Source organism: Drosophila willistoni (assembly GCF_018902025.1).
Source record: "Drosophila willistoni isolate 14030-0811.24 chromosome 2R unlocalized genomic scaffold, UCI_dwil_1.1 Seg167, whole genome shotgun sequence".
Lineage (NCBI taxonomy): Eukaryota > Metazoa > Arthropoda > Insecta > Diptera > Drosophilidae > Drosophila > Drosophila willistoni.
This window is the reverse complement of record NW_025814050.1, coordinates 571,044-598,299: the sequence shown is the minus strand read 5'-3', so window position 1 is coordinate 598,299 and position 27,256 is coordinate 571,044. Positions and strand designations below refer to the sequence as shown.

Here is a 27,256-nt window from a genome sequence, read left to right as displayed (position 1 = left end):
AATTTATCGAATGTTTGTACCGATAACGTCGATGACCGATTGTTTTAATAATGTTGGAAGAAGCAGCACTTAACACACGACAACAACAAAATATTTAGGAAAAAAAATTAAAAAGGAAAAGGCCATGTCAGCTCCGCTAACCCGAAATTGGCCTTATCTCAGGCAGCAGATGACAGCCCTGCTCCTTAATACATCGCCAGTGATCACAGGAATCTGCCTGGTCACTACTGTTGGTTACATTTTATCCTTTTCTGAAATGGCCGTTCTGCTACTAAGTGTCACTCCAGGATATATCTTGCCAAATGGGAAATTCTGGTTGTGGACCGCGTTCACATTTTGGCTTATTGAACTGCATTGGTGGGAGGTATGGATTTGTGTATATTTTGCTAAAAGTTAATGAATTCCTACTATGATTCCACTTCATTGGTGAAGGTGGCTGTTGACGTTGTCACCGTTGGACTATGTGGAAAGATGCTGGAGCCCCTCTGGGGTCAATTTGAGATGTTCAAGTTCTTTGCTTTAAGCAATTTTGGTGTGTCGCTGCTCACTACGATTTACTACCTTTTCTACTATATGATTACGAAGAACCCAACAATATTGTTTGATGTGCATATTCATGGCTTGGCCGGATATGTGGCAGGGATTTGTGTCGCTGTTAGACAAATCATGCCAGATCATTTAATCTTCAAGACACGCTACGGACGACTTACAAACAGGTCAGTTAAATAAATGAAGAGACTATAGCAATTTATAATTTTTTACCTTTCTATATCCCTAGAAATGTCCCTCTCACGGTTCTCATCTTGGCTATTATATGCTGGGCAATTGGATTTTTGGATGGTACTTACCCTGCCATGTTTGCCTCTGGATCTTTGGTATCTTGGATATATTTGCGTTTCTATCAGCATCATCCAAATGGTCGTGGAGATAGCTCTGAAAGCTTCACATTTGCTAGTTTCTTTCCCAATGTATCACAGTCTTTTATCAGCATGTTGGTGAACCCCATTTACAACTGTTGCCTACGCGCAGGCGTGGTCAAGACACCGACGCCCTTGAGAACGATATCAACTTCAAGTTTAACATCGATCTCTGTGCAAATGCCAGGAGTGGATCCGCATGATATTGAAAGAAGACGGTGAGTAGTTTGGGAAAATTTTAAAATAAATCGTAATATTTAAGATTAGAGCTGGGACTTCTGCAACTCCAAAGCGTTCTTAGGGTGGCATATGGCAATCCCGATAATTGTGATTTATTGGCGATCATAGCATAAATCACGTATGCTTATTTGTGTTTTAAATTTATCCTTTCGATTGAAAAGATACAGTCGAAAATCGTTCATTTAGTTTTCTTAAAACACAAAAATGGATTTATCTAACTTTTAAAACATTTGAGTCCTTTTTTTTTGAATTCGAATTGCGTAAATTCGTGCGTATTTTTTTAACATAATGCTATAATCATTCGGTATTTATTTTATTATTTATATTTCAGACAAATCGCTCTAAAGGCTTTAAGCGAGCGATTGAAGGCCACGGATTCCAGCCGGCACTCTCAGCTGCCAAAGTCATTTCCACAGCAGCAGCAGCAACATCATCATCATCAACACCATAACCAGCATTCACATCACCATCAGCAAAAACATCATAGCGGTCACAGCAGTCATGGTCATAGCCATAGTCCTGGTCAAAGCCAACCACAACCAGACTTTCTCAAGCCCAGCAGCAGCACTTCCAGTTCGCAGCTGCCCATTACATCGTCGCGATCTGAGCCGCGTATGATAAGCACAATGAGCACTATTGCAATACCCATGCCTGCTCCGCCACCCAAAGAGGGGGCACATGATGAAGAAGGCAACGATGTTTCTAAATCGACTTTAATTAATTTGGACGACGTCGCATCCACGACATCATCGACGGCTTAGATGTGTGTCTCCATCTTAACATAAATTAATTCCTTTTGATATTTCTATTTGATCCTCTTCATATATTTAACATTGTCTATGTTTTCGATTTTAATTACTGCTTGCCCTTGCACTATGATGCAACGGAATACCAAAAAGAAAATATTTCTGTTGTTGTCGTCCTTATATATAATTGAAAAAAGAAAATATGCTTTATTTAGTTAAATAACTGTAAATATATATAGATATTTAAAAACCCAAAAATATATCATTTAACTCATAGATCTTTCCGTGTCCAAAGTTGCTAAGACCATACAAATTGAATCAGATCAGTATCACCTTTGTATCTTATGAGTATTAAAAACTAGTTTTCTTTTTATGTGGGTCGTAGCCGGTTATGTGATTGGTAGGCCTTTTTTACTTCAGTTAGTAGTGTGAGTTTTTTATTAAAACTTATACAGAAAATGCTAAAAACAAAGAATTTACAAATCCTAAGATTTGTAATTTCTTCCAGTTTCCAAGTATTTATTTTTTTAATAAATGTTACGAGTGATTTACTGGCACAATGGTTTCCAATTGCTTGCGACAAATTTCGTAAACGGTTTAAAAGCATATAAAAATTGTATTACAAGGTTACTTGTTTTACCTGATACAAAAACCTTACATAGTATTTACCCCGTTTTTTCTTATCAAATTTCAAATGAAGCGGTACTAAAACTATATAGTCTGGCAACGCTTTTTTCTGGCAGCTTTGAATAAGATATCCGTTTACCAACACCTAAAATATGGCCTATTGTTTTTGTTCAATTTTATTTTGTGATTTCGTGTAGTCTTCGAGTCTTCCGAGCGTTTTGCTTAAATTAACTTATTTATTGATTTCTCACTACAAGTCAAAGACAAAGGACTAAAGTTAATTATAAAATGTTGCCGTAGCGAAAGCCAAATTAAGGGCGAATGCAAAACAAGTTTGGTTTTTTTTTGTTGGCAAGTGGCTGATGTACAGGGTGACCCTGTGGGTTGCATTTTTGTGGGTGGCTGTGTAAGAGAATTTTGTTGTTAAACAAAATGGGTCATAATTACAAGCACATAAATGTGCGACGCCATCGCAATGGTGAGTGAGACAATTCAAATAATTTTAAAGTAGTGATAAGAAAGTGAACAACACGTCCCTTGCCCCGACTGCGACCCACACCATGTTGAAGATAAAACGGAAAGGCCATACGTATCGATAACAACTTCGTTCCGTTTTGAAAAGTATGTGTGTGTGCGTAAGAGTGAGTAAGAGCGCCTAATATTTTTATATGAATGCCTACATGTACATATGTATGTATGTATGTGTTGCAATTTAGAGTCGTGGCAAAAACAAGAACTAAACAAACCGGACGAACTCGACTTTGTCCCGCTATCAGTTAAAACTTTTTGTCAGTTCTTTTTATACATATGTATGTACATACATATGTGTATGTATGTACACTCATATGCATGGATAAATATTTATACAATATTTAAATGCCAGCAGTCGTAACCTTTCCATTTAATATGGAAACTTGTATACAACTCAGATGTAAACTAGTTTTAGTCGAACCTAGGAGCGGAATTTCGACTTAACCGACATTACATTAGTTATACCTGATTAAATGCTGCCGACTTAAGCAATTGATTTGTTCTGTACTATGTATTTCCGTTAAAAGCTTTCAGTTTCGCCTGTCCCATGTTGTAAAATTTGTGTTTGCTTTTTGATCAGGGCCATTCGAATTTTGAATTTGCACCATGGCCCGAAGACAGAGCGATTGCAGCAGTCCCAGGCGATCAAGCCAAGCAAGATCGAAGTGAACTGATCGAGGTAGACTAATTAATACCCATGGGAATTCCGTTAATATATGTACAGAAGTGGTCAAGAGTATTTACACAATGAACCTTCTTTTGCAACTTTTATTTTCGAAGATATTTTGTCGTTGTTGTCAGTGAATTACAACAACATAACATTCTGTTTTAAAGCTGAATACCTGAGAAAACATTTGGTTGAAACAATATTAAAAGACAATCTCACGCGAATATCAATGAAATCTAATATTAACATATTTTCTTTGATGGGTTGTTACTTAAGTGGTGTAAAAGTACGCTTAAATATATATACCCCATTAGGAAATCATAATAATGGACATAGCCATGTTAATATGCGCCTGCAAATACGTCAAAATTCACACACACACACACGGGCGCACACAAAACACGGCAATACACATGCGCGCCTGCCATTCATTCAAGCACCGACGATGCTTTTGAGCAAGAAAAACCACTGAGGGCGATCGGTTGGCGCTCAGTCGCTTATTGCTTACCACGTATAACGGTTCGCTCGGTGGGACTCTGAAAGCGCTGGTCGAATTGGTTTCTTTTTATCGCACTTGCCAAATTATCAATCAAGACATTTACACACAAGAGAGAAAAGTATATTTGCACTGAACTTTTCGGCCTCGGCAAATGCATTAAACTACCTTTCCCCTCTACTTCACTATCTTTTAGTTGGTGCCACGACAACCACGGCAAAGCCAACAATGACAGATTATTTGTCAATGCACTCACGACTCACCCAAGTGGGGCAGGAGCATTTACTTAAGTTTTGGCATGAACTAACAACGGACGAACGCGCCGATCTGGTGCGCGACATCGAGGAGTTGAATCTGGATGAAATCAAACAGTATTTCGACCGAGCCACCATCTCAATGAACGAGAATGGTATTAAATTGGACAACCGTTTGCAGCCCATTCCCGAGGGAAAGTTAATATCCATTGCTCGAACATCTGGCGAGAAACTAAATGCTTATCGGGATGAAGGATTGCAGCAGATTAGCAATGGACATGTCGCTGTGCTGCTAATGGCAGGCGGACAAGGTGAGTTGAATGCAGGGGAAAGGGTAGATACTGAAATGTGCAAACACCTGGGGAAATACCTAACACTTGTGCATATATTATCAAATTCAAGTATCTAAATTCAAGAGGAAGGTGTTTTCTTAATAGCTCTATTTAGAACCAAAGTTCTTTATACATACAATGCAGGAAACAATTTAAGTACATATATATGTACATATATACATATGAAGTGAGATAGAAGTCAAAGTTTATATCTCCTGATAAGAGAATTCCATGAATTCTGTTTGTTTATAAAAGATAGGAGAAATGCTATTATATTATATTTACAAACTTCTGCGATTGTTACTTTAGATAATTTGTATTCCATTAAATTTCTTCTAGATTCTACTATAGATGGAATTCAAAAACCGGAATAATTCGATCTTCATTGTAAGCAAATTAAACAAAACAACAACAAAATGTTTTGCTGAAATCCTTTGATACTGAAATCACTTTATATACATACACACTTATATATGTATGTACATATGTATGTATCTTCAGTTCACTTTGCCTTGAAATGCAGTGGGCAAAGTTGAAAATGAAATAAAGAAACAACTTCAGTCATTTGTCTGGCTTGTTGTATATTTCATGTGCATAGCTGTGTATGTGAAAAAGCTAATTAACTTGACATAAAATGCTCCAGCAAGCTCACTGCAAGACTCTCCGATATACATGCATACAAACACACACACGCCCTCAATCTCAATCGGTAGTGCCCACTCTCTCATGTAGCTGCCTTGTTATTGTAATTGTAATTCCGCGTACAAGACACGCCAACATCAACCATGATTTTAAGCCATTCTTTCAACTGGCTGACGATGGGACAGATTTCAGAAATTTCGCTAAAAAAATTATAAGTGATCCCTTTGAAAGTATGTATCTCAACGCGTAATGGTGTCTCAAAAAACATCGGTTTGGACGATCAGGCTCGGTTTTAGTCATTTTTTTTTGTAAACTTTTCAATTTTGCGCAAATCTGGCCCATTGTTCAGTCGATGTATGTATGTTTCCCGTTGCCTTTCTTTTCGTTCGTTGGTTTGTTTGAGCGCCATTTTGAAACAATTGGAGTCATTTGACATTTCCCGGTCTTATGCGGGCGGAGTATAGCTAAAAGTCAAATCACGTAACAGGCTATATACCGAGAGAAACGCACAAATTTGTGTATTCTTTTTATTAAGAAACAAATACCGAGATCTTTATAATTGAACAAGACATGAATGTAACTCGATAACCGATGCAGATAAATGACTTTTCACAGAAGTATATTGTATACATATTGACGCATGTATGTATCAAAAACCGGTAGTTTTGTAGATATGGCCTTATGCTAAGCCTGCTTAAATGCTAAATAGCGGACAGTAAACAAAAGAAATCGAAAGCAAAACCATTGACGAAAAAGAAACATGTTTTTAAGGTCGACCGGCTAAAAACAGCACTACTTAGTGGTAATTAATGGAATGTTTTTTTTTCCTCTGTTGTCTTTGTTTTTTTTCTTTTGCTTTTACTTCCTTTACTAAAATCTTTTTCTCTTAAATTCTTTTTTATCAATATCTGAAATTTGATATAACTTTAATTTGTAAGTCTCTCTTAAGAGTGTGAGTAACAAATCTTTAAAACTCAAAACTCGTTTCACGAAAACGGGTGTTTTAAAATTATCGGTGATCTTCATACATTTTTTTCAGGTATTAAGCAATCAGTTATAGATTTTATTTTAACAATTCCCTGTGATAAGATTTTTGACTAAATTATTTACAAGAGTGGAGCAAATTTACATTTTTCAACCTAATTTTGAAATGAGGTTCTTTGTTTCAAATTCAACTTATTCAACTTTTTTTTTTATTCTGCAGGCACCCGACTTGGCTTCGATCATCCCAAGGGTATGTACGATGTGGGCTTACAGTCACGGAAAACTCTTTTCCGCATCCAGGCTGAGCGTATATTAAAGCTGGAAGAATTGGCTCAGGATGCAACTGGGAAACGTGGCCATATCACATGGTACATAATGACATCAGAGCATACAGTTCAGCCGACTTACGAATATTTCTTGGCCAACAACTTCTTTGGACTGAAATCAGAAAATGTCTTGCTTTTTGAGCAGGGCTCATTACCATGTTTTGAATACGACGGCCGCATCATTTTGGACGAGCGACATCGTGTGGCTCGAGCTCCGGATGGCAACGGGGGTATATACAGGGCCATGAAGCGGCAAGGAATTTTGGATGATATGCAGAAACGCGGCGTTCTATATTTGCATGCCCATAGCGTGGATAATATTCTTATCAAAGTGGCTGACCCCGTATTTATTGGCTATTGTGTACAGGAGAAGGCCGATTGTGCTGCGAAAGTGGTAGAGAAGGCAGCCCCAAACGAGGCTGTGGGCGTTGTCGCTATTGTTGATGGAAAATACCAAGTGGTGGAGTACTCTGAAATCTCGGCAAAAACTGCAGAGATGCGTAACTCCGATGGACGACTAACCTTTAGTGCCGGCAACATTTGCAATCACTTTTTTAGTGCACATTTTCTGCAGAAGATTGGGAGCTCCTTTGAACAAGAGTTAAAACTGCATGTTGCCAAAAAGAAGATTCCGTTTGTTGACAATGCCGGAAAGCGTCTCACTCCAGATAAGCCAAATGGCATTAAAATTGAGAAATTCGTCTTTGATGTGTTTGAGTTTGCAGAAAAGTTTGTGGCTATGGAAGTGCCACGCGACGAAGAGTTTAGTGCTCTGAAGAATGCTGATGTGGCAGGCAAAGATTGCCCAAAGACGGCCCGGGCAGATTTGTATCGGCTGCACAAGAAATACATTGAAGATGCTGGCGGATTTGTTCATGGTGAAGTCTGTGAGATTTCACCATTCATCACATATGCCGGAGAGAATCTCGCCTCGCAGGTCGAAGGAAAATCCTTTACAAGTCCTGTTTATCTGAGGGACACGCGGGATCCTCTACACGGACATCTCTGATTGCAATATAAGATTCTTCTTTGATTCCTCAATAATTAATTAGGGTTTAAAAAGCCCACGATAATTCGGCAGTACTTAAATCAAATTTGTAAAATGTTTTTAAATTTCTAATTTGGTTTTGTTTTGTTGTTTTTGGTAAATAATTGTGCAATCGTTATGTTAATATATATAATATATACATAATTTTAAATACGTTGTAAATTTATAAATTTCATATCTGTAGTTATAGACTAAATCCGATGAGTTTCATTTTCTTAAATGTTTAATCTACACCTAAGTGATCAATTTTGGCTATTTTTGCTTTGTTGAGATAAATTTTAAATCTTTGTCTGAAGCTTAAGATCATCTCGAATTTAAAAAAAAACTCGATCTGCCTGCATAATGCACGAGTCTAGACTTTAAATTTGGTGACCTCAGCTTTTGTAGTCTCCGAGGCTTAGGAGATCATACAGTCGGTCGGACAGAGAAGAATGGGTGTATCAATTTGGCTTATGCTGATCAACTTTATAATATCCTTACGCACATTCGCCATTTATTTCCAAATGTGCAGAAAATGCTCGGGTGTAGCAAGGCTCAGTAGGACTTAAAAAAACTGTATCTTAAGATTATTTTGATTCAGGGAGCAACCGAGACGTTATAGTATTTAAATGAAGCTTTTATATGTCATACGACGTTTGTAGAAATGTTTTTTTTATTTCGAGCTCTCTTGTTGAGTCAATCAGACAGGTACACAGATAGATATCTAAATTTCTACTCTACAAATGCATTTAAAGTTTACACCTAAGACCTACATCTGACTGTTACGTATATTTGGGCGACTTATCATCTTATTGTTTCATGGTTTAACTATGTACATATAGTTACAAAAAACAATAGAGATGGGTTTAAAACTTAGTTTTAGACTAAACCCACATCAATGTGTAAAAATAATCTCCTGAAGGCGGTCTCCAATAGGGATACATTGGGAAACCAAAAAGGAAACAACTTAGTGTTTTTCTTAGAAAAGCAACGCCTGGACAACTTATGATTGTTTACATTTTGGACGATGGTACAAGTTACTGTCAGCGAATCGTTTTAAACGTTTGGTCCCCTATCAAATTGGGGTTCAATATTTAAAATTATTGTGACTAAGGATAAGTATCCAAAACCTTATATAGATAACGATTTAACTTAACTGTAAAATAAAGATACTCAGACTGCTTCTGGCCCCAAAATCTTTTACTCATCGAGAGCGGCTCAAAATATACATACATAAGTATATATCAAAAAAATTAAATAAATCAGGAATAGGATTCACGACGCTGTCAATAAGATACGATTGGTCAGCGGACACATTGATGGGATCGGGCGTTAAGCATCTTTTGACGATGATCTTGCTGATGATCATTATTATGAAGTAAAAAATATTCTGTTTAAATTCGAGAGTAAGAGTTCAGCCAATTGCAATCGGACGAGGAGTCCGACATTAAAGTAAAAACATTGGCTTATTGTGATCGGTAGGGGCGGAACTTTCAATCGGGTTATATGGTTGGCAATATCCAAAATTTTTTGCCAACATTATTTATGAGTAAGCATGTGAATGGAATTGATCACTCTTATGTAAAACAAGTATTCCATCATTCAAAATTAAAGTTCGAAAAGATTCTAATGTGGGAAAAGTTAGACACATGGTGTATATATACTAAGATCGAAAAAAAATCCGCACAATATTACAAACTGTTCAAGCAATTTCACATCAAATTTTGAAGTGTTACATATATGTTATTTATTTAAATTTTTTTTTTTGTCAAATAACGCAACATAACTGACCTTTCAGTAATTTGACCGTCTTAAAGAACAAAAATTTTAAATAAACTATTAACTATTTTTGGTTTATTATTTAAGCTATTTGTTACTAACATAAATTACAATACATTCAAAATAATTCAAATTGAATTTAAAAATTAAGTTATACATTTAATAGTATTCGGTTGTACCACCTTTGGCCATGATAACATATTTGACTCTATTGGACATGGAATCATACAAAGCCTCCAGATATTCCTATGTTAGGCCTAAAACCACAATTTTTCTTTTGTTTTCATCAATTTAAGCATTAAATTTTGGTTTTTTCTCTCCTATTTTTGCACTCATAAGGGACCACTTTATTCAACAGGATTGAAGTCGGGACTGTTTCCTGGCCAATCCAAGGACTCTATACCTAATTCTTCCATTAAAATTGATACCTGTGGTTTGTGAAAAGCTAAATTTGATGAATAAAATGATCAGAAACTAAATCTTTAAAAACCATTAAAAGAACGCGCCCGATGACAAGTTGCAGAAACGTCCTGGAATATGGGTTCCCTTTCCCTCTATATTACTGACTCCAAGCTGGGCACAAGTCCACTGAGAATAATTTCTTTGTACTTTTCTGTATTAACCATCCTTTGCAGCATAATCAGTGATTCTGTCTTGTATTTTGAAATGATTCCCCATACAATTACAAAAGGCGAATGCTTCACAGTGGCAACGCAGCAGTTTTCGGAGTATCGTGCTCCTTTTCTGCGTCGAACTTTGAGGCAGCGCTCGGGTCCTCGCTTTTGAATTAGTTTTCAGCGCTATTTCATGATCATCTGTTTTCCGTTAAGCACGATTTGTTAACGTTCACCTCCGTGAAATAAAATTGTAGCAACTGTCACTTCAAAAATTGGTCACAAAGTGAAGAAAACAATCTCGGGACTCCCAAAAATTAAAGTTAAGCGAATAGAATAACATTTGGGGGAACCCCGAACTAGAGAAGTAAAAGTTGTACCAACCTTAAAGTGCGGCTTTTTTTTTTCTCGCTGGTTGTACTTTGAATCATCTCTGAATAAAAATATTGTTCATTTATATTATAAATATCGAGTACCCCAATATCGTATTTGAACCCAATTCTGTATTTTTATCGATAATCGATAATGATATTTTACAATCGATTGACATCAGCTGAGAAAACATTGCTGTAGGGTTTTCTTTAGTGCAAGTAAATTATATAAATAAGATAAAGTTATGTTTAAGTTTACAACAAGGACACTTCGTTTGGCCCTTAAAAGAAATTATACCACTAGCGCCAGTGGAAATTTACCGGTGACAAATGCTTTGAAAGGTTGGAGAGAGAAATTAAAAGATGCTGGCGTTGAAGACACCGATTTTAATTTGAAATGCATAGTGTCGCATGTCTTGAAGAAGAAATTCGTAATTTTCCAAACTCAACAATGGCAGGGACAAAATGCATTTTAATTGTTTTTTATCTATTGCTTCTAGAATACTGTCCCTGATGACTTTGCTCAACTCGAGTTTAATTCATCTCAGTTGTCGGACTTTGAGAGGTTCTTGGAAGCTCGATGTGCCCGCATGCCACTACAGCACATTATTGGGGAATGGGATTTCATGGATATCACATTGAAGACGGCTCCAACTGTGTTTATACCCCGCCCTGAAACGGAGGAGTTTGTCAGATTAGTTATAGAAAATTATAAAAATGATAAGCAAGTAAACATGCTGGAAGTGGGTTGTGGCTCCGGAGCCATGTCGTTGTCTATACTACATAGGTTACCCTTTGTGGACGCCATTGCCATTGAAAGAAGCAAAGCGGCTACTGCTCTGGCCTGGGAAAATGCAAAATTGCTTGGGCTACAAGAACGTTTCAAGGTATACAACCACACCATGGAGGAGGACAAGTATATGCCTGATGAACTTAAGGATAAGAAATATGATTTAATTATATCGAATCCGCCATATGTTAAAACAGAGGAGTTTCAGTTCCTACATCCCGAAGTTGTAGTGTAAGTAAATAAGGATATCATTGAATCCAGCTTATCTATTAATAATAATTTCAACTGTAGATACGAAAACCTCAATGCCCTAGATGGTGGTTCGGATGGTTTGCGAGTAGCCCGTTTGGTGTTTGAACTTGCCTGTCGTTACCTTCGTTCTGGCGGCAAACTCTGGTTGGAATTGGGCAATGAACATCCGCCATTGGTCAAGACTATTATGAATCTAAAATATCAGGGTCGTCTCAAATTCGTAGATAGCTATTACGATCAATATAAAAGGGAGCGATTTGTTCAAATTGAAAAAGTCTAGGGGAATAACCATCATAAAAATATTTATTATCATTATATTAATGCAGTTTAGTCGGCTATGCTTTTAAATGCGACTTGATCTGCAAGCTCCACAGAGGCTCATAGGCAGGTTAAGTATATGATTATATATGCACATGTACTCTATATACATACATAACCTGCTTTTCAAATAAAAATTAAGTGTTGTATTTTAGAAGCAGATATTGTAGCATCAAACGAAATATATTCCTCAAGTTAACACTCACTCATTCATTGCATTTTGTTTCAAAGCTAAGCTAATAACAAAACGATCATACATACATACACACATTATCACAATATCACCAAGACGAGAAAGACAATGTTTATAGCGTAGCGACCAGCCGAATTGCTTGCCGATCAGCTGGAGAGAAAGTTGTTGCCTGAAACAAGCAAGAGACGAGAGCGTTTGCCAGCAACAAGTGACGACATGTGTGATCGCGCTCCTCAGTTCAAAATTTCAACTCGTGGCGGATGCTCGCGACGGCGGAATAATGGCGATGGGATTGTGAATTTCGTTCGTTGTTGTTGAGCCGCTCTATTAATTTAATTGACAATTGCTGCTGCTGATCTTTGCGGTGTGTTTATCTTTAAACGCGTCTTTTAATGCTAATACGTTATAATTAACAAATAAAATATATATACATATGTACATATATACATACATACATAGATGACAATTAATTAAAATTCGATTTTGAACAAATTCCGAAACAAGTAAAACTCATCGAGTTATGTATGTATGTATATATATGTATGTATGTATGTACATATGTTGTGTTTACATATAGAGAAACATTTCGAGGGGGGATTTACATTGAAAACTTTTAAAAATTGACTAACGATTATAACATATGTACATACGATGTCTTTCATTTGCTTTGTTGCTCAAATGCATCCAGTTTCCTCGGGTCATGTTTGTGAGACAGTGCGTATACATGATCCGAAATCAAGTTTTTCGGGGTTTTGTTTTTAACTTGAGAGCTGGTGGCTGGCCTTTTTATCTCATTGTGTATTTAATTTTTGCACAGTTTCAATATTTATTGTCGGTTCGGCTCTGCGCTGCTGCTCCCTTTTGTATAATTGCGAAAAACTGTATAGGCACAATGATTTTTCCACCAAGCTCAATGCAAATAAAAAACCGCAAATGATAATAAAAGGAAAAAACCTTGGCAGCCCCTTCTCGCTCCACACCCAAACTTCTCTATGAGAAAAAGCGAAAGTCTTGCGCGCAGAGTCGTCTTGTCGGAGCTACTTACATACATATATGTATATGTATGTACATAAACATACGTACATACATATGTACATATGTACATATATTACTATGTTAACAAGTGTTCCTCCGCTGCACAGTGTCCCACACACATTGCGAATCATGCTTCCCCTTTTCACTTGAGCAGCAATGCAAAAAGTGTTATAATTCAGCCATTAAAATTCATGAGTGTATGTATATTGTACACGGTTGTCCACTTTAAAAGTTAGCAATAAAACACAATTTGCATACATATGAAACATTCAAAAGCAAACTAAACTATTAAAAAATAAAACTATTTAGATGTTATCCAGTGCATTTACTTTTTAGGAAAAACAATGAAAAACCTACATAAACAGTTTTAAAAATTATTTCAGTTATTACAGTTAGAAGGAAAAATTGTAATTGAAAAACCAATCACTCGAACTCTATTAGAAATTAGTAAATTTCAATTTAATTTTAGTGGGTTTTGGTTAATTTAAGGTTGAATTGAATACAAACACGTAATTGTGTATGTAATTAACTTTGTAATTTTAATTTTTTCATTAAAACAGACGTAACATCTCTTCAAAAGAATGTTTTCTTCTAAAGAATCGCGTATTTATGTATATATGTAGATATTCGTATTTACCAAACTCGATTACACCTTATAAATAAAAATTAAAGAGACAAAGATAAATACAACGAAATCGACGAGAGAAATAAAGAAGTTCTGTCGAAGCGGGCTTGAATGTCGTAAAACTAATTTATTTCAATGCCGAATTAAAGAAATAACTCCATTGCTCTCTGCTGCAACCCACAAAATCGGAGAAACAAATTGAGATAGAGAGAGAGACGGAAGAAGAGAGTGCAGTAACAAAATGAAGAATCGACAACGGCAGCGGCGAATATCGCTAAATGAAAACTACCACAACGGCAACAAACACTTGAGCAACAGCTACAACAATAATAACAACAACAACATTGATATACAAATTTTTACCAATACAAAAGAACCCAATCAAGTCAATTTAAATTCATATTTGGCGTCAGCAACAGTGACAACGACAATAGCAACAACGACCTCGTCGGAGGGTCACAATCCGTGTCCGATATCAGCATCTCCAGCTACAGATACAGCCACTGAGATACCACAGGAAAAACATCTAAAGCAACAACAACAACAAGAGACATATATTATTATGTCGCCCACTATAGCGGCACATTCTTCCTCCTCCATATCATCCATCGCCACTTACTACTCGTCGGCCAAATTACGAAAATCGCACTCCACACCGATTCTTCAATACTGCGACGGCAGCAATGTTGGGCAACAAGCCCCGGATTCAAAAAAACTAAATGCCAGTTGTGGCTTAACTTCCACCCATCAGCAGCTTAAGGTGCAACAACAGCACCAGCTCCATCATGATCAATTTTCACGGTTCATCGGGAACGAGACTGGCAACAGCGTCAACTGCAATAACAATTCCGATTCCAATAATATAGCAAATGCGACACCAGAGTCATTGCGCTTCGGATGCACACATTATAAACGTCGAGCCATGTTTGTGGTAAGTGGAAAAAGAAATTACATAATGCAGTTTCTTATACGAGTATTTTAAAGTACATATTACTCCTTCCATTAGCCGCACAATCCAATATGCAAGTGATGCACATTGGTTTTGCTTCGGTACAAGCCCAGAAAATGTGTGTAATGTAGTGTAATTTAAAAACTTCAGATTTGGAATCAAAGACATTATTAGGACTGTGGTTGTCGAATCGATGACTGTTTGAAAAATCGAATTGATTTTGTTTGCCTTAAACTTTGACTTAGTTTGCATTGTGAAAAAGCACTTTTTACATGATGAAACTTACAAAAGAAAGCGAATTCTGTAAATCCACTTTTACATTACATTTGATAAAAATTGTAGACGGCTTAGACGTTTAATTATTTAAGCTTGAATTTTAGAGTACTGAAAGCGACTTTTTAAAATGTTGTGGTTTAAGGAGCAATCTACAACTAAAAAGTCTTCAAGATTGTCTGTTTAAAATTTAGATAGTAGATGTAAGCAGATACCTGGACCGATCCAGGGGCGGAGTCTGGGGTGTGTGGACACCCCCAGAAATATCAATATTTTTAATCATTTTATGAATCTTCGAAGTGGTCGAGCAATTTTGATGGATCCTAAAACTATCAAAATGTCCCGCTAGAAAATGATGGCCCAAAAATTTAATTTTCTGATAGGACACCCGCCGAAAATATTTTCCAGATCCGTGCATGTGCATTCTTGATCAGCACAACGAGGCGAGATCATGTAATCCTTTTAGACCGTTAAGCTGCGTTATACTGCTGAAATATTGAGTTATAAAGGCATAATGAAATTTAAATAAACCTTACAACTAAGGTATTAAAGGCATTGGCTTATATTTGTTGATAAAAAACCGTGATACGATCGTTTCGAAAATATACCGTGTGGTATACGAAAATTCATAAAATGTAATTTTGGCACTTGTCTATCCATAAGAAACTTTACTTTTACAGAAATATTGTTACACAGAACCAGACACAATGGGTAATGCAAAATAATTAAAAGTATTGCAAAAGAGAGCGATCCTCTTTATGTCATGCATCCAATTTACTTTAGCAGTTTTTCATTTAATTTTGCTCGCCATGATGCTATGTTACGATTTCCGTTTGTTTCTTTTTATTTTATTCCAAAGTTTTGAACTTGAGACCACTTCTGGACCATGATTGGGTTTGGGTGGTCTATATATCAGGAACTTTTATGTGGCAAGTAAAGCCATCTGCTTTAGCTTTGTCGTGTTTATGGCACATTTTTGTGTTCACTTTCAATGGGAATTTAAACATTTCAACAAAATTTATGCGATTCTAAACAAACAAAAATAAAAAAAAAAAATTGTTTTACCAATTGTCCGAAGACGTACAGAAGCAGCATCATTAGCTAAAATTCTTTTATTTCGACTTGTGGCCGTAAAATTTAAGTTCAATTGGCAACAACAACTGCTGAGGTAGGTTAAATTATAATTACTCCGATTCTCTCACAGAAATAATACTTGGCAGCAAAATCGCAGAAGTGAGTGGCTATTTAACACCTCTATTCTCCATTGATCTCGGTAAATAATGAGCCATTCCTTTTCGGTATTTTCTTTTTCATACCCTTGACATAAAGGGGTAGGTTGTTCGCATAAGACGTATGTTACATGATGTTTAAAGACATTTCAAATAAGGGTATCGCAAAGTCGTCGTTTGCCCTTTTTAGCACCTACATTTTGTGTTCCTGAAATCTGAATTGTTGTTATCGTTTCTTTTTCGACTTGGAGCTTTTGTTGAAGTTCATAATTGCACTGAGAATTGATAGGTGCCAACTATTAAGTACATATCTATAAACCTATTTATGTCTCCCGATAGTTTTTATGCTTACAAGAACTCGAATGCTATCAAAATTGGAATGAAAGAATTTTGCATGTATTCATTTATATGGTGATTCAATTTAAACTCAACTCTTATTTACAATAGTTTCATCAATTAATGGAGATAGGTATTTCAATTTCTGGAATTTGAATTTCTCATATTTGTGTAAAATCATGAAGTAATCAAGACTAAATATATGTAGATAGTCATGTACACATGTGTAAATTGTGTGTAGTGCGGAAAATTGAAAGTAGAGGCGCGAGTGTTGGCACATACCGCGGCTTTCTCAAAAAATAATTATAGTGTGTTCGCTCGTAAATGTCATTTTGGAGAAATGTCACGTAAGTTTTGTAGCACACTCCCAGTTTTTTCGACCCATTATCGTGAGGGTTTTGGCATTGTGTGCGCACGCATGTAATTATTTATATATGTAGAACCATTCGCTGGCTAATATTGAATCAGGTGAAGTTCAGAATGCATATTCAATATGACTTTATTCATGAAATGACCTTATATTTTTAGTTTTAGGTTCAGTGTGGGGCACAATGTGGACAGTTTAAACTTTTCGTAATTGTTTGTATCCAGATAAATGTAGTTTTTATTCAATTTGTTGTGTATTATAGGACTCTAATATTCTCTCTCTTTTGCACATTAATTCCAAAACATCTGTTATAACAAAAGTGGATAGATCATCAAATGTTTACTAATTAAGCTCAGCATTTAACAGAATAATTTTTGTTTATGTTTTTTTTTGTCGTATCGAATAATTTATGCTCTTCTTCTTCGCCTCTTCTTTCTCTTGGCCTGGTCTGTCTTCCGAAACCGATAAATGCTACCGAATAACTAGTTTTGACACAACATCTTATATGGAAACAAAGTATGCATATTGATTTTGGATAACATTTAAGAACATTTTTAGAACGACAGAATGATTGGGCATACTTTTGTTTGCAATGTTTAACACCCTACTACTTAAGATGATAACTTATGTATGTACACCTTTTGAGAGAGTATGTACCTATGTATTAACTATGTACATGAGTACAATGTATGTATGCATATTCTGCGTATTAATAATGATAAAAGATAATGTGTATTCAATAAAATCGTTATACTCACTACTGAAGCGTGGATGGATTAAGTGCTCGATAGTCCCTTTTCTTGAAACTAATTATGGTATCACGACTTAAACTTTGCCTAACATTAGGCAAAATAGAAATGGTTTTGAGTCACACCGTTTCTAGAGATTGCTCAGAAATGTCTTGAGGTCCAAAACTTGTGAAATTTCAGTCCCATTCTCTAAGCGTGTTTTTTTTTCCATGTGCTTTTAGGTCGGAACAATTAAATTCATGTAATTAATTAGCGAAGATCTAATGAACCGACGCGTTTTTGAGTGAGAAGCGTTGTTGTTCAAATATTTTGGTCTACCTCATAGCCTTTTTCTGACTTAGGGCTTATGTCTCTCTTCTTAATTTAATTAAGGTTTATGATTCACTGAATAAAATTGTGAAATTGTGCAATGGCTATGAAATTGGGTTTATAGTAACGCTAAGTCAATCGGCCATGCCTGGATGACGTGGAAAGGCGTCAAATGGAATTGTTTTCTGTGTCTACCAACGTCACGAAGATACCCTTTTTATTTGACAGTTTCCATATCCCTCACTCAATCTTTCATTAGCAGCTCAATTTAAAATTCTGAGACTTCGACCATTTCGGTTCTAATGTATCGCTAAATAATTGTGTTATATTATTTTATATTTCCTGTTCCTTGGATATTATATATTAAAGCTTTGAAGGTGTTAGTTTAATAATACATGCATATGTATGTGTATATCTATAGTGGCATCACATAATTATTTTTTCTTTAACTATTTTTAGACGCCCTGCTGTAGTAAATTCTACAAGTGCCGTTTTTGCCACGATGAAAATGAAACGTCGCATCATTTTGATCGCAAGACGCTCACAGAACTAATTTGTTCGGAGTGCAACACACGACAAAAAGTCCAGGAGCAGTGCGAAAAGTGTGGAGTACGCTTTGGAAAAGTAAGTATATTTTATCTGCGTATTGCCATTATCAAAACTAATGCGAATTCTTTAAGTACACTTGCCTCATTTGCAATCTATTCGACGATGCGGATAAGCAGCAATTTCATTGTCATGGATGCGGCATCTGCCGCATTGGCGGAGCTGACAATTTCTTTCATTGCGAAGTTTGCAACATGTGTCTGCCGATACAGTTAAAGATTGATGGTCACAGGGTGAGTAGATAACATTCTGATATACATACATACATAGTGTCAAGGTACTATTCCCAAGCAACTTGAATCGAAAATGTGTACTTGTTTTCGTTAAAATTACCATTTTTGTTTTTTTTCTGGGGTTTTCCTAAACGTCGTGGTTATTTTTATTTGTACATATGTATGTATAGTATATTGATAGAATGTTGTTACATATACATATACCAATTCTGACACTGACATCAAAATGCAATAGTTTGTAAGGCTAAATCCACAGGTCTATGCACAGACTGACCTCCGAAATTTGAAAGCATTCAAAGTAAGCTTAAAGTTAGTGCGAAATCATTGGTAAACCGGTTGCCAAACTAATTGCTTTTGATTTTTCGGTCGGAAATCCAGTTGTCGAATTTCAAGAGATGGCAAAAATTTACAACCAGATCTACATATATATACATAATAAGTATGCAAACGGTGTGGATCCGTAACAGGCTCTGAATAGTATTGAACCGGTAATTTTACTGCTTAATCAGATCTTGTTTTTATATACCCTTGCAAAAAGAGTAGATCAATTTCGGTCAGTAATGTGTAACGCATAAGATATAGACCGGTTTTATATCCGTTCGTTTGCCTGTCGGTCTGGTAAGATCAATGTCAACTCCCCTTAGACCTTTCAGCCGAAATTATGCATTGTTTTCAGCCCGGATCTTGGACCTATATCTTCGGTACATTTCAAGCGATTCTTTTAAAATTTAAATTTTATAATTTTAACTATAATTTTTATTCTACAATATCTGTTCAAATATGTCATTATTAAAACTTCAGATGCACAGTAACTTATAAAATTCTCGTTTGACATTTTTCAGTGCGTTGAGAACATTTCACGGTCTAATTGTCCTGTATGTTTAGGCGACATTCATACTTCCCGCATTCCATGCCATATTCCCGACTGCGGCCATTTGCTCCACAAGTTGTGCTTTGATCAATTGTTAGCATCTGGTCACTATACCTGCCCCACGTGTCAGACCTCACTGATCGATATGACGGCACTTTGGGAGTATTTGGATGCCCAGGCCTTGCGCATGCCCGTGTCGCTAAAATACGAGAACCAGCGTGTGCACATTTTCTGCAACGATTGTCACAAGGTATGTAATTTCACTTTCATAGTCAGGATATATAACTATGTTGATTGACTTTTGCAGACGTCCAAAACGAAATTCCACTTCATCGGCCTTAAGTGCGCACACTGCGGCGCCTACAATACCACGCAGGATGTAAAGCGTCGACTATCTCTGGTTACCGATGAGCCTTCCTCGGCATGACACTCGCTTCTCCTCTATCCGCTTAACAGAAAATCTCTTGCCATGCTCCCGCACATGATGAAACTAAATTTTTAAAACTGAAGTCGAAACGTATTGAATTTAGACCAAATTCGAGCTGGTATCGAATATGCATATATAAAATTAGACACAAAAGGCTCTTTAAAGCATTAGAGAGTATTTAACATTGGTAAATTCTTATTAGTAAGCCGTATGTTATTACCTTTAAAAGAAACAAAACATTGTCCTCGAATTTGAATATAGATTTCTTGCATCGTTATTGTTAGGAATTTCGAATTTTCTATTAAAATTTGTACAATTTCATCCAAGTATATTTGGCATTTAAAACGCCTATCTAAATAAATCTGTCTTACATTAGTAAAGACAACCTACATAAACTCATCTAATACTTACAAAAATTATACCTATGCCTATACATGTGGACATATGGCACATTTTACGCTTCGTTGCAAGGTATGTACTTAAATTTTTGTCCTAACCAAATAATATTAACGGTTAGTTTAGTGCTTTACCATCTTATAATAATACTATTTTTGACTAAGGTAACTATAGATTTGGTTCGAACAACAGGTTTTTAAAAATGATGTATTAACTGACCATTAATATGTTTTATGTCAGCTATTGCATATGTTTCAGAAGAGGATTTTAAATATCCGAAATCATAAAAAACCATCTTATAATAATAATATTTTTGACTAAGGTAACTATAGATTTGGTTCGAACAACAGGTTTTTAAAAATGATGTATTAACTGACCATTAATATGTTGTATGTCAGCTATTGCATATGTTTCAGAAGAGGATTTTAAATATCCGAAATCATAAAAAATTGTTTCCGTTTTATCTTCTGTATGGACCGATGGACCTATATAAGCTATACAAAGTAATTGTCGCATTAATTAACTTCAAGCCTAAAATCAACTAAGTTTTTAGGCTTAATTCTCGGCCATCAATTATAAAGAAAAACGGTTGTATTCTGCATATCAATGTATAATTGCAGCATCTGCATTTTCGGCAGAGCGGACCAACACGGGAAATTATGGATATCCATTGAATGGTTGGCAATCAGTTGCAGACAATGGTTGGTCGGTAGTTGTCAAGGAAAATGGACAATGTTATTGTAGGCAATCGACTACTCGCCAAAATTGTCCAAAGTTTTTGAGCACATCGATGTAGAATGGTGATACACTGAAGTATAAGTAGGTATTTATCTAATTCCACTGTACATTGGAATTGCAATTGCAAATCGCTTGTAAATATAGGTCTGACATTGTTTACTTTCTAAGCTATATATTTAAGTCAAATAGGAATACCAAGTTTTGACCCGAGGCCACAGAAATTAGAAATTAAAAACATTGCAGGAGCAGAACAAAGTCTTGTGGGACTGCTAGTACATATATAGATACACTTATGTATACATATAATTATTTAACTGACAGCATTTTTAATAATTGATTTGATTGATTCATTATTCTCTTGAATTTAATTTAGATGAATTTCGTAGTAATTTTTTTTTAATATATATTTTTATTAATCATTTATTTAAAATGCTTATAATGAAAGACGCACCTTAGTAATGGCACTGGAAGTAGAATGTATGTATATAAAGCCTTATAGTGGACAATCGCGATTCATAAATTTGGAAAAACCAATTCAATAGCAGTCAATCAAAGAGCCCTAAGTCAAGTAACAGTTTTGGACATGACTATGGAAATATATTTTACAAAATAAGTATGTGTACTATGAAAACTACAATTATACGACATATATTTATGACATACCTTTTAACAAATAACTACCAATAAGTTGTCATAAAAATAAAGCCGTTTATATAACAAAATCATGGGAGTTTACAATTGTGAAAAAGCCTATTGGGCTTTTTCCTTGATAGCAGTGGATTCCCTATCTCCACTAGCTTCAGTTTCTAGTTTTCGTTTCTGTCTACGTTCTGCTGCTTTCTTTAAGTTTGTCAGATACAATCCAAGCAAAATCATTGCCAACCAGCTTATGTATCCAATGTGATAGACCGAGTTGTAGAAATGCCAAATGCGACTAAATGAAGACAACAGGAAGGCAGTGCCCAAGTAACTAAACGCAAACCACTTAAATATCCAGAAAATTACATCAATCACATTGCGGCTTAGGCCAGTTGCATCCTTTCTCACTATCTTATGCCACATATCTTCCAATGCTACATAGAATGGAGCACCCATAATGCAGAAATAGTGTCCCGGTCGGAACCCATGCCAATAGGCTGAACATAACAGAGTGGCGCCAGTTCTAGCATAAGCGATTAGTTAAATATATTGCGATTAAAATTAATAGTAGACTATGACTTATTTTTGTCAATAAACTAACCTGTACTTTTTACTGGGGAAAAGCTTGTACACATTCACTGCCAGCCAATACTGAACACATACGTTCCAATGTTTCATTCCCTCGCGGAAAGTCCAACACTTTTCCACTTCGAGCACTCGAGTGTTGACTATAGTGGTGAAATTGTAGCTAAGTTTCTCGGCATTTCTTTTTAGATGCTGATAACGCTTTCGAGGTCCTTCGCCATTGCTAGCATCTGCTTCTTCAGGGTAAGCGCCGAATCCAGCCATGGTGCATACACATTCGCTGAGCGTGAGACCTGTATAAATGCGTGCCCGGAAAACGAAGAATACTGGCCAAACATATAACAAGCGGTAGACAAAGGATCGCTCATTGTAGAACTCGTCACTTAGGGCATACTAGAAAAGTACAATCCAATGATTCATTTATGTTTTTACTTGTACTCAGACTTTGTCTCACTTCAAGAGGCCAAATATAGTTGGTAGTGAGATAAATACTACAGTAGAACACAGCATATTTAAGCTTTTCAATAGTGGACTCAACGCTTGGGGCATAATGCTTGAACGGCATCTCGAAATAATCGCGATATGTTCTATAGCGATAGTATGGACCTGAAAAAAATTACCTGGGTTAGTTAAATTAATTAAAAATATATCGTAGGTCATGTATGTATATGTTGGAAAACAATCTACACCTATAAATAAATGACTATCAAGACACTCGACGTATGAATGGACTTTGACTTGCCAAGATGATAGCACGACTTTCCTTGCACATGTCTATCGTAATATAATTATCTACATATTTTCGAAGTTTGCCCGTTGTAATATCAATATAATTATAATCATTATGCTTATAAAGGCAACCATCGGTGCGAGTCGGAGAGATAGGGATCTGAACTCCGGAAATTAAAACACGTTTGCCCCAATTCTTAATCATTTGTAACTGAAAAAGAATAACAAATCAAATAAACCACCTCCCCCATGCACTGGAGAGGGCAGGAAAAGTACTCTACAAGATCACAAGTATATAACAGGATCCGGATCATCTCAAAAGGCAATGCCAGAAACGATTTTTCAGTTTATAACTAGGGTTATACTTTACCCGTTAGCACTCCAATATAATTAAAGCTGTAATGCAGAATCTCGGCAGCGCTCAGCTGCTGTAGTTCCACATCATAGTCTGTAATTTCAATAGTTGTCTCGCTATTCACATCTCGGTTTTCGTTTTGTGTCTGTTCGTCTCTAGCCATGAGTCGCTTCCAAGAAGCCGTTTTTTCAAAGGCTATGCCAGAGACCTTAAGAACGCAGAAGAAATGAGACTTCTATACCGTGTATTTTTGTTATGCAACTAACCTTAAGTGTAAGTAACATTTGAATCATATTCGTATGCCCGGGAATGCTTAGATAGAAATCGAAGAGTCGGAAGAAAACCAAATATCCAAACATGACAACAAACGTGACAAGGTGACACTTGCTAGAAGGGCAAACGGGATATACATATGTATGTACATGTATGTAGGGTAAGGGGTTATCAATTAGATTCCTATGAATATATGTTTTGTACTCTATATTCACCTGGGCTCTACCAAAAGAACACATGCTGATCCCAAAGCCAGTGAAATGAAACAGTGCAAACTGTGGAAGCCAGAAACGACTACAATGACTATGATTCCCAGACCAGTTGAGATAAGTTTTCGCTGTTGTTCATCTTGAATTCTTCTTATATAGCTTCCGGCTCCAATGCACCCTAACAGGCAGAGGACATAGACAACGTCGTCCAAGCTCATTCTATTGATCTGATTCCAATATCAATTTGTTTTGTTATTGTTACGAGGACTATAATAGAGCTGGCAAATCCATCGATGGTATCGATGAAACTGGTAAAGTGCGATAACACTACACAATTTTCTGTTTGAAACTATTATCGATGTTTTTCATATCGATAGTACCGACGGTATTCTCATCACTGGATTTGTCAACAACAACATAGCCGACATATGTACATACATAGGAATATCTTAGCACTGGTTTGTATTTTGACAATTTCCTCCAAATACATGCAGTTAATCAATTTAGGATTTTTTTTAGGTACAAAGGGAAATACATGTCCATCGTCTTAAAAGCAATTGACATTGTGAAGGGTAAACATGGCTTCGGATTCATTGTAACCAGTTTGCCCGTTAATCGCTCAATGGGATACTTTTTTTTTACACGAATTCATTTTTGAACGGTAAGGCGGAAATTGTTTTTTTTTAAATTAAAGTAATTTAATCTTTTGGTAATACTGTCTCTTCTTTAAATTATGTATGTATATGAACACTCAAGTTAGTTTTGAGTCAAAAAAACGATCAACAGTCATTTACGAGCTTTGGTTTTGCCATAATGCGGGGAGTCCCACATATTGGAAATATTTAGACACGCTACAATGCGCAAAGAAATAAAGGAAAAGTGTTCAAAGAGACAGGTTATTTCTCTGGAAAAAACATGGGTCAGCTCAGCCGTTTTCAATGAGTTGTTTAAAGATAATTTTCTGCCAGATGTTAAGCGCTACTTAAAAAAAAAGGGGCTACCACCTAAAGCGCTTCTATTGATTGATAATGCGCCTGAACATCCTCAGCGCTTGCTGGAAAAATATATGGCTAAATATTGTCCAGCAATAGCATTTAAAACTGCCATTGGCGTTAGAAGGCTCGGGAATAATAGAGATGGCGAATTCAATTGGAGGAGAAGGGTTCGACGATCTTATTGATACGGACCTTCGAGAAGTTATGGAGGATACTGCACTTGATGATGTGCACTTTATTGAAATGCTCGATGATACCTCTCCGGAGGAAGGAAGAAGTTGAACCTGTTCAATTCACTGCAAAGGCAATTCGTGAAGGTTTAGATTTGGGCCGCAAATTTTGAGACCATTTTTTTAAAACAGATACAAATGTGGAGCCGCTATGGCATTTAAACGCGATATTAGCAGATGTCTTGCTAGATTTGAGGAGGTCTATAAAGACTCAAACAATAGACAAAGCCAAACACTAATAACTGATTTCTTTATTAAAAATTAAGTAAATACCTTAAGCTCTTTTTATCACATCAGCTAATCAAACAGGGAAATGTTTATAAAACTTAATCTAATGAATTCTAATATTTTTAATTTCAAATAATTTTTAATAAAAAAAATATAAAGTGAAATGTCATATCTGATAATTGAAATTGTGGGTATTTTTCAATATTACATTATTATAATTAAATAAATAACGATGGTCTGTGGTACAATTTTTAGTTCGATTTAATTTTTTCTAATCAATCGTGTAAATCGACGGTAAGGTGCACTCTTTTGAAGACAAGGTGGACAATAACCAAGTTATGCTCAGTTTGTTCAAATATATGCATACAACCAAGATATACATATGTAGTTGTCTGCAACATGGTAATGTGGCTACCACATGGTGTCCATTGGGAAAAAAGATAATTATGAAAGCTGGACCAGATTTTCACATAGTAGTGTTTAACTTTTAGACTGTTCCAAATTTGATATGAGCCACAGTTTTTCAGTCACATTAATCGAGGACAAAATGGCTACCGATTGGAAAACAGCTTTTGTTTCATCAACGATTGATCTTGCCTGAATCAATGATATTTTTACTTCAAGTTGTCTATTAACATATGTACGTAAAAAGCACAAGCAATGTTTTTTTTTTTACTTTTTTTTAAAGAATGGTTTTGGCTCTTATACTGAAAAACAGAACGTCTTTAAGTTGGCATAAGTATGTAAAAAAGGATTGTGTAGATTGTTACAACTTCAATAAAAGTTAATCTCAGGAGTAGAATTTTTCAAAAATGTCTATAGTTTTCTGCATTAATCTTAGTTGTTAGTTACCATACCATAACTTAATTTTTCACCGCTATGATGAAGAAAGGTGTTATTCCTTTTTTAATATCGTGAAAATAGATATTCGAAAAGCAAAAAAAAAAAAATAAAATAAACATCCTTAAAGATGTTTTCCGTTATATAATTGCAGTACAATACTTTTTCATTATTTAGTTTAGTTTTTCTTTTTTGAATGTCTTCATTTTTTTTAATACCTTCATTTTCAACTGCCGTGAGATATTTCTTTTTACCTATTACTCTAAAAATTTACATAATTGTTCGACTACATTAATAAGAAAACGTTCAAGGGATTTTTATACAAATTACAATATGTACTCAACTTTAACTTACATATATATGCAATATGTACTATATATGTATATAAAATCAGCATCGGATATACATATACATATATGCAGTACCAAATCACCCACGTAGCAGGAGTAGAAAACGTGATGGTTCACGTGCTTTTGGGGGCCCCGCACCCGCATATAACAGTTTTGAAAAACACAGTTTATAGCCCAAGATATTTTAAAAGGAAGCAAAATAATTATTGCTTTTAATAGCACTAATTGACACCAAAAGTGAAACTCCGATTTGAAGACGTATCTAATAAGCTGAAATTAAGGAACCCGATGGTGAAATCCGCTTATTCTTAAGCACCGTTTTCCAGAAAATCGCGGTAAGCTATTTTTTAGGCACGTTATTAAAATATTCCCACATATCTCGTGAACCGTATTGTACCTACTAATATACCTTTACATGATACATGACTTTTTATTATTCTTTATTAATCAATGTTACTCTCATATCAATATGTGCTAAATGACACACTGCAAACTATTAGACTATTTGCAAAAGGATTCAGCAAGAACTTTCTTGTGGCTTGTACGCATTACTTTGGATTCGAATCCTGATTTA

General features: G+C 35.7%; 5 protein-coding genes and 1 long non-coding RNA gene across 9 annotated transcripts; 5 read left to right on the top strand and 1 right to left on the bottom strand.

Moving 5' to 3' along the window:
• Positions 1 to 63: 63 nt before the first annotated feature.
• On the top strand, positions 64 to 2,156 carry LOC6646716 (transmembrane protein 115). The gene is made up of 4 exons (XM_002069343.4): positions 64 to 364; positions 433 to 716; positions 779 to 1,135; positions 1,489 to 2,156. Exons 1-4 carry the CDS (start codon positions 125 to 127, stop codon positions 1,916 to 1,918), a joined length of 1,311 nt encoding a protein of 436 aa, XP_002069379.1. The 5' UTR covers positions 64 to 124; the 3' UTR covers positions 1,919 to 2,156.
• Positions 2,157 to 2,702: 546 nt separating this feature from the next.
• Positions 2,703 to 8,006, top strand: LOC6646715 (UDP-N-acetylhexosamine pyrophosphorylase). 2 transcript variants are annotated; one of them, XM_002069342.3, is made up of 3 exons: positions 2,703 to 3,008; positions 4,421 to 4,789; positions 6,657 to 8,006. In XM_002069342.3, exons 1-3 carry the CDS (start codon positions 2,963 to 2,965, stop codon positions 7,769 to 7,771), a joined length of 1,530 nt encoding a protein of 509 aa, XP_002069378.1. In that variant the 5' UTR covers positions 2,703 to 2,962; the 3' UTR covers positions 7,772 to 8,006. The 2 variants fall into 2 exon arrangements, with proteins under 2 accessions (XP_002069378.1, XP_015033029.1); XM_015177543.2 differs by lacking the exon at positions 2,703 to 3,008 and adding an exon at positions 4,252 to 4,345.
• Positions 8,007 to 10,736: 2,730 nt separating this feature from the next.
• Positions 10,737 to 12,122, top strand: LOC6646714 (MTRF1L release factor glutamine methyltransferase). 2 transcript variants are annotated; one of them, XM_002069341.3, is made up of 3 exons: positions 10,737 to 10,984; positions 11,054 to 11,574; positions 11,635 to 12,122. In XM_002069341.3, the coding sequence occupies exons 1-3, from the start codon at positions 10,799 to 10,801 to the stop codon at positions 11,873 to 11,875; spliced, it is 948 nt and encodes a 315-aa protein (XP_002069377.1). In that variant the 5' UTR covers positions 10,737 to 10,798; the 3' UTR covers positions 11,876 to 12,122. The 2 variants fall into 2 exon arrangements, with proteins under 2 accessions (XP_002069377.1, XP_046866529.1); XM_047010573.1 differs by having other exon boundaries at positions 10,839 to 10,895.
• A 61-nt stretch (positions 12,123 to 12,183) lies between these two features.
• On the top strand, positions 12,184 to 20,491 carry LOC6646711 (RING finger and CHY zinc finger domain-containing protein 1). The gene is made up of 6 exons (XM_023178181.2): positions 12,184 to 12,470; positions 13,702 to 14,697; positions 18,438 to 18,602; positions 18,659 to 18,817; positions 19,660 to 19,938; positions 19,996 to 20,491. The coding sequence occupies exons 2-6, from the start codon at positions 14,008 to 14,010 to the stop codon at positions 20,113 to 20,115; spliced, it is 1,413 nt and encodes a 470-aa protein (XP_023033949.1). The 5' UTR covers positions 12,184 to 12,470; positions 13,702 to 14,007; the 3' UTR covers positions 20,116 to 20,491.
• Positions 20,492 to 21,881: 1,390 nt separating this feature from the next.
• On the bottom strand, positions 21,882 to 24,319 carry LOC6646710 (lysophospholipid acyltransferase 7). The gene is made up of 6 exons (XM_002069339.4): positions 24,046 to 24,319; positions 23,824 to 23,944; positions 23,573 to 23,765; positions 22,928 to 23,079; positions 22,490 to 22,866; positions 21,882 to 22,411 (listed from the first exon to the last, which is right to left on the bottom strand). The coding sequence occupies exons 1-6, from the start codon at positions 24,255 to 24,257 to the stop codon at positions 22,000 to 22,002; spliced, it is 1,467 nt and encodes a 488-aa protein (XP_002069375.1). The 5' UTR covers positions 24,258 to 24,319; the 3' UTR covers positions 21,882 to 21,999.
• A 66-nt stretch (positions 24,320 to 24,385) lies between these two features.
• Positions 24,386 to 25,591, top strand: LOC124460179. 2 transcript variants are annotated; one of them, XR_006954119.1, is made up of 3 exons: positions 24,386 to 24,497; positions 24,559 to 24,700; positions 24,800 to 25,591. It is a non-coding gene; the product is annotated as an uncharacterized LOC124460179 (long non-coding RNA). The 2 variants fall into 2 exon arrangements; XR_006954118.1 differs by having other exon boundaries at positions 24,387 to 24,497; positions 24,796 to 25,591.
• The last annotated feature ends 1,665 nt before the right edge of the window (positions 25,592 to 27,256 follow it).